The sequence below is a fragment of the Polypterus senegalus genome, chromosome 7 (genome assembly GCF_016835505.1).
Source record: "Polypterus senegalus isolate Bchr_013 chromosome 7, ASM1683550v1, whole genome shotgun sequence".
Lineage (NCBI taxonomy): Eukaryota > Metazoa > Chordata > Cladistia > Polypteriformes > Polypteridae > Polypterus > Polypterus senegalus.
This window is the reverse complement of record NC_053160.1, coordinates 27573045-27585169: the sequence shown is the minus strand read 5'-3', so window position 1 is coordinate 27585169 and position 12125 is coordinate 27573045. Positions and strand designations below refer to the sequence as shown.

The following is a 12125-nucleotide window of genomic DNA, read 5'->3' as shown; positions in this document are numbered from 1 at the left end:
TGTTTAGTTAAACTTTAAAATGTTTCCAGATCAGTAAAGCTGTGTTCTGTTTTAACTGTAACAGTTTTGATATGATCTCTAACAGTATACTGTATGTGAATATGTTCAGATCTCTAAAATATAAGCATAAGTACTTCCCTATTCTTAATTCAACCTTCAAGACCTTCTAAACCTTCACCCACATTGTTTACCTACAAAATTTGAAATAACCTTTGCCATTGTTGATGATTGTTTTTTTTTTAAGAGAAGTTTTTTTTTTTTTAATTCCATTTTACAAATTGTCTGCCCATACAAAGTAAGCTTTTCAAACACAATAAAACTAAAAATATACTTTTGCAGCACCGTACTGCTGCCTCATTTGAAGATTCTTTTGAAGGCTCAAAACCCCAGGGGTCTTTTTCACCTCCTTCAGCATTGTACACTGCACTTTTGTTGTGATCTTCACAAGATGCTCACTCCTGGGGAGAGCAGCCACAGTGCTGAATTTCCTACATTTGTAGACTGTTTGTCTTACTGTGGACTGATTGTCACTGTGGCCTTTAGGAATGTTTTTGTAGCATTTTCTAACTTAATACATCTCTTCCTTAATTTTTTGAGGTCCTCTAATATTTATTTTTACAGGGAAGTATTAGAAGACCTCTTGAGAAGAACAGTTGAAACTGTGTGTGCCTTTGTTGTAGAGAAAGGCACCAACAACCCACATTACATCTCATTGACTGGCACGACTTACTCCAGTTAGCTTTAGCCTAAAGACTCAAATACTTTTTCCACCCTAAGTAGTGAATGTTTAACCATTGTGTTTAGTATTGATAAGAAGTAGTAAAATTGTTTGTGTGGTATTTAATTTTAAGATGATTAGCCATTAGTTGAAGATCAAAATATATTGTTATGAGGAATGAATTTAAAAATTCAACTAATAAAAAAGGGTTTCAAAATCATTTTTTACTTTTGTAAACTGTCAATGTAATTTTATGGGTAATACTTTAATACTATATAAGGCCAGATTTAAGTTTTAACTGGGTGAAAAATGTTATAGTTTGTGTGGATTGATTTCAGTGAGTGAGAGAGAATATGTGACTGATATTCTGATACATACCTTCCTGCTCTTCGCTGTACGCTGCTGACATTGGCATTACATCACACTTGCATTTACTTCTGCTCCAACGAACTAAATACAGAAATAGGTTATAGGTTTCGGCACGCGTGGAACCAGAGCATTAATAAAATCAAGCATGCATTTTAAGGAAAGGTGAGTGATTCCAGCATAAAGTAAATTTGTAACATTTGCAATTTTTTAAAAATTCATAGTCATCATTGGCGTTAATTATAAATCAAGCCTTGTACAACCGAATCATGTGTGTATGTAATGAGAGTCTATCCATCGTAGGTACCCAGTTTGTCCAATTCAGATGCAAGAGTCTTAACAGATATCATAAAAACATCAGAGTCATGAAATGTGCACAGAGTGTAAGGGATTTTGCATTTTTCAATACATTGGTAGCATTATGTGCAAAGCAAAAAACTGGATGTGTTGCAAACACTTTACCAATCAAAAATAGCATACCATTTTATAGTGTTATATTTTGCCCAAGCTTGTCAGATAAATAATTAGGCACAAACTGCAACTATACTAAAGGATTATCCATCAATCCATTTTTTAACCTGCAGGGAAACAAACATTACCTTAGTCTGCCACAACACTTAGTGTTTTTCTCCAATAGCAACATTCTGTACAGAGTGAACCATTTGCTGAAAGAAGCATGTAAACTACCTTATAGATGTGTTTGGGGGCAAGAACATTTACTAAGAGTGATGTTTGAACTTTACACCTGCAAAATGAATTTGCAGCTCCCCACATTACCAAGAAAAAGTATTATATGTGTACTAATTAATAGCAGAAACTGTTTGACAATGGAAGGATAGGCAACAATGTCTGTACAGAAAAAAGATTAAAAAAATGAAAATACTAGTATAATTGTACTTAGTGGGACAACTGTACTTCACACTTTGATTCCGAAAACAGATCTATGTCTCTTGTTCATAAGTACAGTGTGTATTCATTCAAAAAACTTGACCCCCATTGTTTTAAAAAATAGAAATTGTTGGGTTAAGTGCCATTTAAATGATATAGAATTGTCTGTCTAATATTACTGATCACTACTGAGATGCTGTAGCACTCTTTCTCATGCCTTGCTTATTTCATGCCACTTATTGAATGAATGATGGGGAGATGTTGCTGTAATATATATGGTGCAAATATTCACATAAAATATTATAAAATCTATATTTGGCAAATGTTTATTCTCTACCAATTCAAGTAGTCACTTAACAGTTTTTAAAAGAAAGTAAGAATTCTCAGAAAAAAATATCGTGGGAAAAATGAATAAATAGATAAATGGATGCATTGAGTCACTGTTATGACATTTCCAGTATTCGGTTAATAACAAAAACAATTGCAATATAAACCAGTAAGTGCTACACAAGAGAAATATGTATATAATAACTTAGTTTGTAAATATAGTTCTAAAAGTAAAAACAGCATTGATTAGTTGAAGAAATATGATTCTTGCAGTGATTAGCACTGCTTCCTCACAGTTTGAGAAGCCCAAGGATAGGCTTGTGACTTCTCATTGTATATGTGGGTTGGGAAAGTAAACCATATTTAATGCAAATGAAGCACACACATCCGTTCAAGGAGCAGCATAAATTTATATTAGCATACTCTGCTGGAATGATTTAACTATGAAGCTTTGCACATATGTGTAGGCATGTGCACTTCATGTCTCCTGAAGTACAGTATGTGGGTGCTCTAAACCCAATTCTGTATACTTTTTTTTTTAATATTAAAAAGTTTAAACTAGATATTTTCTGAATGACAAAGCATTAGTCTTTTTTTTTTCAATTTATTTAAAGAGAACATTCCTTTATTAATATTATGATTGATCTTAAAATTATTAAGATTATCCCTGAAAGTGCATCCCGGCAATGTTTTCTCTTCTTTTTATCACAACTTGTTTTCCAAAACTCTAGTCTGTCGACACTTTGCCTCAGGCAAACATTAGCAGCACATCAGCTAATCAATCAGTCGTGGTTTGGGAGAGGGGTCAGTGAAACAGTATTGTGGGCAAGTCTTAAGCTGCTTTTCCACTGCATAGTACGGCACGACACGGTTCAGTACAGCTCACTTTTGCGGGGCTTTCCACTGGGAACAGTACCTGGTACCTGGTCCTTTTTTTAGTACCACCTCAGCCGAGGTTCCAAGCGTGCCGAACCGTTACCAAAATGTGACGTGTAAACTCTGCTGGTTACTGATTGGCCGGAGAAAATCGTCGTTACTGCGTCACTGAACTTGCGACACGAGACACAACAGACCCGCGAAGGTTCGAACTGGTTTTAACCAAAAATGGCTGTTCCGTGGTCTGTTGAGGAAGTACAGACGTTCCTCTCGTTGGTAGCCGAGGAGCGGATCCAGCGAGAGCTGGATGGGGCGACGCGGAATGAAAAAATTTTCCAGGAGGTCGCTCAGCTCTTGGCCGCACACGGCTACCATAGGACTTACAAACACTGTAGGGACAAGTTAAAAAAAATGAAGAGCGAGCAGTAGAGGCGGCGCAACTATAACGACACGTGAATAATCCCGCCCACTCTAAAGCGGTACTAAACTGCAGTCGAAACGCAAACCGAGCTGAACTGAGCCGAACCAAGGTGAGCTGTACTGAACCGTGTCGTGCCGTACTATGCAGTGGAAAAGCGGCTTAAAGTGTATACTAATTAGTTTAAGAGTTGTTGAAAATCTAGTACTTTTAGCAGCCCATTTATCAACAACATCTTCCACCTGCAAAAAGAAAAGGTAACATCCATTAAAATGTTTTAATCATTTTTATTTTTAAACAAGGATTGAAACTTCAAAATGTAAACATCATAACCATCAAGGAAACACAGAACCATGCATCCCATCAATAACAAAAGAATTATTGAGGCATAATTGAACAAAACTTTCTTTCTGAATAATGTGTAAGATTTTCCTTGTACTTCACTGCATCGATGTTGGCCGTGTGCTACAGCATCAACTCATTATAGCGTTCACACAAAAAACAAGAGTCACTGCCATTTGTACACTGGAAGGTTTAGAAATGCATGTGTGAGGTTGTGTCTTGTTGGAATTGCTGCCTTAGTGGCCTGTTTTAAATATGTCTGCTTTTTTTGGGTGTTAATACAGTTTCTTGGCAAGTCTGAAAGATTAAAATACTGTCTCTTGTTTATATTCATGTGTTTTATCTTTAATTGTTTTTCTGCTCTGACTTAAATTGTAACTGTTATCAAATCCTTGTTTGATTATATCAAAACTTTATCCACATTATATGAATAATGCTAACTATTGAGTTTGCTTTCTGCTTTTACAAAACAAAGTTAGATTAATTATTATCAGCCTCACTTTTCTCTAAAAACACTGGAAAGTATCTAATGATATGTGATGGTGAGATTTCACAATGGATAACTCAGAAAAGTCCCTCAACTCAGGAACAAAAATTATCATTGTCTTTCTCACTTTAAAAATTAAAGAAAATCTAACAGGCTGCATAACAATCTGGTTCGGCACCTGATCTGCTTAAGACCACAAAGTACTACAAGGGATAGTGAAGTTGGCTAAAAATTGTACTGGCACACAGCTTCCTTCTGCTCAGGACATGTATAACACACAAGCTAGAAAATAAAGGCCAACGGAATGATAAACTCCTTGACCACAGTCAATTTTCCCTGCCCTGTCTTCTAACAAACTATTAATGACCACTAGCATGAAATTCTAATAATAAATTCATGGACATCTTTTTTTTAATCCACAAATCATAATGCTGGTCATACTGATAACTGTGTGTTTCATGTGTATGTTGGCTGATGTTTATTTTAATATATGGTGTCTGTTTTCACCATCTTTGTATTAATTACCTGTTGTGTATATTGCGCTGCTTTCACTCATGTGTTGGAGACATGCAATTAGGAATTTCATTGTACTATATAAATATGGCAGTAGCTTTGAACTTAAACTCGAACAGGCAAGCAGCATCTCCTGAAGAGCCTGATTTCGTAAAAAATATCTGAATGACTAATAGCAATGAAGTCTGCATGTCTTTTTTTAATTGCTTACAAGAAATTGTGAATTCTTTTTAATAACATCAATCAGATTTTTCATCTTTATTATTATAGTTTGGATTGTAGCCTTTTAAAGGTAATTTTGAAGTAAAATCATCTTATGCATCTTTTGCCCAGTCTCTTCAACTTATAGAAACACTATGTTCAATGAAGTTAACTAAGTTAAATTAAATTTATTGCTTCAGTAGTTTGAATTTGTTATACTGAAAGTGCTGTTTCCTCCGACTGGCAGAAAGCATGTTTTTCCTTATGTAAAATGGGCCAGAAATAGTTTCTAATGTCCAGTGGAAAGTAACCTAAACGCAAGCATACTCTGGCATAACACTGAAGTCCTTTGCTTCTCCTCATGTCATTCACTAATACTTTAGCCTTCTTTAAAGCAGAATTGTTAGGCTTTCACTTGTTATGAACAGAAGTGTTCTTTAAGTGGTCTTTCAGCGCTAAGCTGGTTTTTGAAGATACTTAAACTGATAACAGTGTATAAACATACTGTTCATACAACATCATATTGTAATTGACAGAACAAGTCATACAGTACATTTTGCAGTGCTATTATGTTTTCATTTTACTTTTTTGTCTTTTTATTTTCAGTGGCTGGATTTCTGCACTTACATGCCTTAACAGTAGCATTCCTGTTGGTATAATAATGATTGTAATTGCAGCCATGTTCACAGGCTCAGCAGTAATCTCATTAATTATGTTCAAAAAGGTAAGACAGCTAATACATTTTTTGTTCAATTATGAGTGTGTTTACATGTGCATATAAAACCACGATAAGGTGACTAACCTGATAAGGCAGAAACCTGATTTCTTAAAAACCTCTGTTTATACAGTACATGCAAGTCCACTAATGGAGTTTTTTACCTTGACAAAACAATCTGACATCATTAAACTGTACAAAACAGAATTAAAAGACCTCATCAGCTGCTGTTTTTCCAAAAACAAGCATGGGGCCTTTGTCTCCTGGGCAACTTCACTTTTAAAAGTAATTTAGACTGATTACTTACCAAAAAAAAAAGTAACTAAATATTTTATATAGTTACGTATTATAAAATGTACTGTGTTACAAACAGTGCACTACTTTTGCTATTCTTTTTCTTCTTTTGTATAAAAAAAATGCACATTTGATTGGCCAGCATTTGTTATTAAATCCTAAGCCCATATATGACCGTTCATAAAACTGACCAGAATCACAGCAAAAATTATAATTTTCTTGTGTTTTATAAATACGTTTACTGTTTCATGTGCTGTGTAGTAATTAACATTCATGCCCTTTTTACATCCTCAACTTGAGTCACTGATGACTCGGGGTATGAACACCAGCCTCTGTGCCACCCAATCACACTGTCTCAACATATCTATAGCAAACAGCTGGATTTAAACTAAACTGACAGTTTATTAATATGCTTCTATTGCTGAATTGCACACAGCATACTCTTTTTTGCTTGGCCGTGAGATTGAACCCTGCAAAGGAGCATTGTACCGATATGTTTGCTGCTTCTGTTGTAGCTAGTGTTGTTGAGATGACAATAATAACGCTGGTATTTTTACTTCAATAAAATAAGTATTGTGTTAGGTTACTTAGCACTTTAAAAAGTAATTACTTTAATTAATCACTACTTTATTTAATTACTCATTACTTTAAAATGTATTTAGTAATGCATGTTACTTTTTACGTGTTATACCCAACACTTCTTTGTTTGCGCTGCAGTGTATGATCAGCTCTTCAACATAAATCTATTGATTTGTGAAATATTGACACATATTATTTCAACCAGGAGAAGGACTAATGCAACCCCCCAAACATTTGATTCAAGAAATATATCTTCCACTGTTTTCTACTGACGGCTGCTGGAAGCGTGTACAAAGCAAACACATAGGCAGGGTACCAGAGTGCAGCAGACATTCACAGCTATCCATCCATCCATTATCCAACCTGCTATATCCTAACTACAGGGTCACGGGGGGTCTGCTGGAGCCAATCCCAGCCAACACAGGGCGCAATGCAGGAAACAAACCCCGGGCAGGGTGCCAGCCCACCGCAGGGCGTGCACGCACACACACACACACACACACACATATACCAAGCACACACTAGGGACAATTTACAATCACTAATGCACCTAACTTGCATGTCTTTGGACTGTGGGAGGAAACCCACGCAGGCACGGTGAGAACATGCACATTCCACACATTCACAGCTATGAATTCCTTAATTATAACCCAGTTGCAGTATCTCACAAAAGTGAGTACAGCCCTCACATTTTTGTAAATATTTTATTATATCTTTTCATGGGACAACACTGAAGATATAACACTTTTGATACAATTTAAAGTAGTCAGTGTACAGCTTGTATAACAGTGTAAATGTGCTGTCCCCTCAAAATAACAAGACACATAACCATTAATGTCTAAACCGCTGGCAACAAAAGTGAGTACACCTCTAAGTGAAAAATGTCCAAATTGTGCCCAAAGTGTCAACATTTTGTGTGGTCACCATTAATTTCCAGCACTGTCTTAACTCCCTTGGTCATGGAGTTCACTAGAGCTTCACAGGTTGCCACTGGAATCCTTTTCTACTCCTCCATGACGACATCACAGAGCGGGTGGATGTTAGAGACCTTGCACTCATCCACCTTCCGTTTGAGGATGCCCCACAGATGCTCAATAGGGTTTAGGTCTGGAGACATGCTTGGCCAGTCCAGCACATTTACCCTCAGTTTCTTTAGAAAACCACTGGTCGTCTTGGAGGTGTGTTTGGGGTCGTTATGTTGGAATACTGCCCTGCGGCCCAGTTTTCAAAAGGAGGGGATCATGCTCTGCTTCAGTATGTCATAGTACATGTTAGCATTAATGGTTCCCTCAATGAACTGTAGCTCCCCAGTGCCGGCAGCACTCATGCAGCCCCAAACCATGACACTCCCACCACCATGCTTGACTGTAGGCAAGGCACACTTATCTTTGTACTTCTCACCCGGCTGTTGCCACACATGCTTGACATCATCTGAACCAAATAAGTTTATCTTGGTGTCATCAGACCACAGGACGTGGTTCCAGTAATCCATATCCTTAGTCTGCTTGTCTTCAATAAACTGTTTGCGGGCTTTCTTGTGCATCTTCTTTAGAAGAGGCTTCCTTCTGGGACAACAGCCATGCAGACCAATTTGATGCAGTGTGCGGCAGGCATATGGTCTGAGCACTGACAGGCTGATCCCCACCCCTTCAACCTCTGCAGCAATGCTGGCAGCACTCATAACATCTATTTTCAAAAGACAACCTCTGGATATGACGCTGAGCACTTGCTCAGGCCTGTTCTGAGTGGAACCTGTCCTGTTAAACCGCTGTATGGTCTTGGCCACCGTGCTGCAGCTCAGTTTCAGGGTGTTGACAATCTTCTTATAGCCTCTGCCATCTTTATGTAGAGCAACAATTCTTTTTTACAGATCCTCAGAGAGTTCTTTGCCATGAGGTGCCATGTTGAGCTTTCAGTGACCAGTATGAGAGAGTGTGAGAGCAATAACACCAAATTTAACACACCTGCTCCCCATTCACATCTGAGACCTTGAAACACGAATGAGTCACATGACACCGGGGAGGGAAAATGGCTAATTGGGCCCAATTTGGACATTTTTCACTTAGAGGTGTACTCACTTTTGTTGTCAGCGGTTTAGACATTAATGGCTGTGTGTGGAGTTATATTGAGGGGGCAGCACTTTTACACTGTTATACAAGCTGTACACTGACTACTTTACATTGTATCAAAGTGTCATATCTTCAGTGTTGTCCCATGAAAAGATATAATAAAATATTTACAAAAATGTGAGGGGTGTACTCACTTTTGTGAGGTACTGTACATGGTAAAATATCTGTGTTACTCCCAGAGAAACGTATGCATTTTAGCCTGGCGTCTCAGAGGCCAATATCTTTGTTTCTCTGATCAGAATAAGAGAATGCATGGCATTTTTGGAACTGGGTTTCTGCAAATAAATCGGGTTATTAAAGTGCATGTAAATGCAGTCAATGTGTTAATGAAATTAACTTATGTTTACTTTACAAGATAAAATGTAAGCTATGGGAGTATTCAGTATGTACATTTTTGTAGTAGTCTGTAATTCTCAGGTTCTTAAAGTGTTGTCATTCCTCTGTTTCTACTATGAATGGTTCTGTAAAAATGCGTTCTGGCTTTTCTGCAGTGCATTTAAATTAGTGATTTCTTTGACTCTCCAGCATTGTACATTTTGCAGTAGTTTAAAAAGCCAAAATCCTCAAATAAACATAAATGGAATTATAGAATGTGTTATGTTTCTTATTCGGGTAATTTTGAAAAATGTAAAAATTGACCTATTAAAACGCTTATATTCTAGGTGCATGGACTCTACAGAACTACTGGAGCGAGTTTTGAGAAAGCACAGCAGGAGTTTGCTACAGGAGTTATGGCAAACAAAACCGTGCAGACAGCTGCAGCCAATGCAGCTTCTTCTGCTGCCCGCACAGCTTTCAAGGGTGATCAGATCTAAGGAGACAAAAGACCTTCCTTCTCATTTACTTTTGTCACTACATTGTTCACACCATGTTTGTATTCCACTTACCAATACTTGACTTTACTCTCATTTATTTAATGTACTCTTGTAATTGACTGGACTTGTCCATTTCACACAGCATGTATGTGAAGTTCCTCTAGGCACCCCAAAAACCTGATATGTGCATGGGCTGTAAATGAAGAATACTTTCCCAGCGCTATCTTGAACAGAATTGTCTAGATTGTTCCCTTCAGATGCTGGTAGCAATAACTCAAAAATAAATCTGGATGATCGAAGAAACAAATTCTTAATCCTAATATTAAAAGTGTGCTGCTTCGACTTTCTACTCAACAGCCTGTTCAATGACTTAGTGGGCTGCTCTGTAGCAAAATGAGGCTGCATTTATAAATATTCAGCTCATTTTTTCTCTAGGTGACTGTTACATTTGATGTCCATGGGAGGGCAGTGTTCTGCAGAAAATGAATGTTTGTTTTCCTGTTATGAACCCAAACATAACATATTTTAAAATTATACTTGCTACTCTGCTATTAATCTGAAAGTATAAAGATAGTATGCCCATTTACTCTCTGCATTGGCATGAGTATTTGTGAAAGATCAGTATTGGTTGTCTTTGTTTATAAAATATTTCATTGATCTTTAGAAACTGGTTACAATGAAAATTAAATCAAAAACAAAATCGGAGAAGCTAAATATATTAAAGTATGCATTTTCATTAATTCTGAATACTTACAAAACCATCAAAGTTCAGAGAGTTGTTTTAAGATTTTGTTAAGTACTTTTTTTAAGTGTATAAACTAATATATGTTTTGTAAATTTAGAGGTTTGTAAATTTATTAGGTACAGTGGAACCCTGTTTATTTTTCTGAAATTCATTTTTTAGATGTCTAATACTTATTTTATGCACTGCCGTTTGAGGCACCAAGTTAATTTTTGGAGTATTGCTGCTGACTATACTTTGTGTTTAAGCCAGGTAAAAATCACAGTTAAGGTATATTGTGTTATGCTAAAACACACAAAGGACTGCTAATGGTAAATAACAGTTTTAATCTGTGGAACTGTAATGAGAGTCCTTGCTTTTTGAGTTTGTTGTACATGGAAATGAATGACACAGCAATCTAACGGTGGGATAAAATTGAGGGAGTGTTACAGCACTTTATCTAAAAGCTAAAAATTAGGATTAGCTAGACAATGGTTAACTATAACATTTATTATACTATCAATACTGCTTTTAGCAATGAGATTTTGCTTTTAATGAAAATAGGTGCCACCAAAACAGCATTCAGTCAAAATGGAAAAGTCAGCAAAATAAAGAATTTAGATCATCTTGGAATAAAATCAATATCCCATCGAAAATTGTATATTAATGGCTTTCCATTCTCCTCAATGACAGAAGACTTTACTCCCAGCTTGATCTGAGTTTACAGTTTTTTTTTCCTTTTGTTTTCTTTTAAATCCTGAAGACAGTCATGAAGCCTGTGGACCAAGATACAGTGAGTGGTCACAGTTGTAATGAATACCTTCGTAAGCTTCCTATATATACTAAAATAAATATTAGAAGGCAAGCAAGAGCAAAGTTAAAATGAAGATTGCAGAGTTGCAGAAATATCTTTAGGTCATCTTAACACTTCGGTGATTTTTCCAGTAAAGTGTATTTCATGACCATTTTCTCACCTACTGTACAGAAGCTGGCAGTAATTGTGTTTAGATAAGGTATAAATGGCTCTATTTCATGATGGCTACAATAACCAGGAAATCCAAGATGGCTGTGATTTTGAAAATGGAAATTCTACTGAAGAATGTTGTGATGTTGTCATGTAAAATATCATTTAGGAAACTCTTCTGTGATCACACTGTAAATTGATTTACATCTGTGTGTACAAGTCAAAACGATCCCCTTAAAGTAAAAACAAAACATTACAAAAAATGCTTGATTTACACAAACAGTTGAGTCTGTTAAACTGTTGCGAAGTTGTGGTGAATATTTTCTGAACTAAAGGTGTGAATTTTGTACTTTATTCTCTGACCTTAACTTTTATTGTTGACCATTCAGTTTTTATTTTATTTTGAACCAACTTTATAAACATGGTTCTACTGTACATAAAATTCTTTGAACTGGTATTGTTGAGATAAAGAGATTTAATTTTTAATGCTTCAGGTTTTGTAACTCGTTAGTCTTACAGTTTGAAGTCTCTAGAAATACATCATTCTCAACACTTGCTCCTCTGCTCTTGACTCATTTATTATTTTCCCGTTAATGGGGAGGTCGGCAGAGTACCTTTTGTCATTGTGCTATATTTCAACAATTTGTATTGAAATTCAGGAACGCTAAGATCTCCTTGGCATCTAGAAATCAATCTAAAAGTAGGCTGACTTTAGACCTAATTCACAATGCATCAAAATATTGCAGTGTTGTGTGTTTTCTTTTGGATCATA

The 12125-nt window shown here is 36.3% G+C and overlaps 1 protein-coding gene across 2 annotated transcripts in view; it reads left to right on the top strand.

The window, feature by feature from the left end:
• The window catches only part of scamp1 (secretory carrier membrane protein 1), a 110509-nt gene extending 98599 nt beyond the window's left edge, over window positions 1-11910 (top strand). For both annotated transcript variants that reach the window (XM_039758391.1, XM_039758390.1), the window contains 2 exons: window positions 5743-5860; window positions 9516-11910. In XM_039758391.1, coding sequence (XP_039614325.1) covers window positions 5743-5860; window positions 9516-9668 — 271 coding nt within the window. In that variant the 3' untranslated portion in view covers window positions 9669-11910. The remainder of the gene's footprint in view (window positions 1-5742; window positions 5861-9515) is intronic.
• Window positions 11911-12125: the final 215 nt, after the last annotated feature.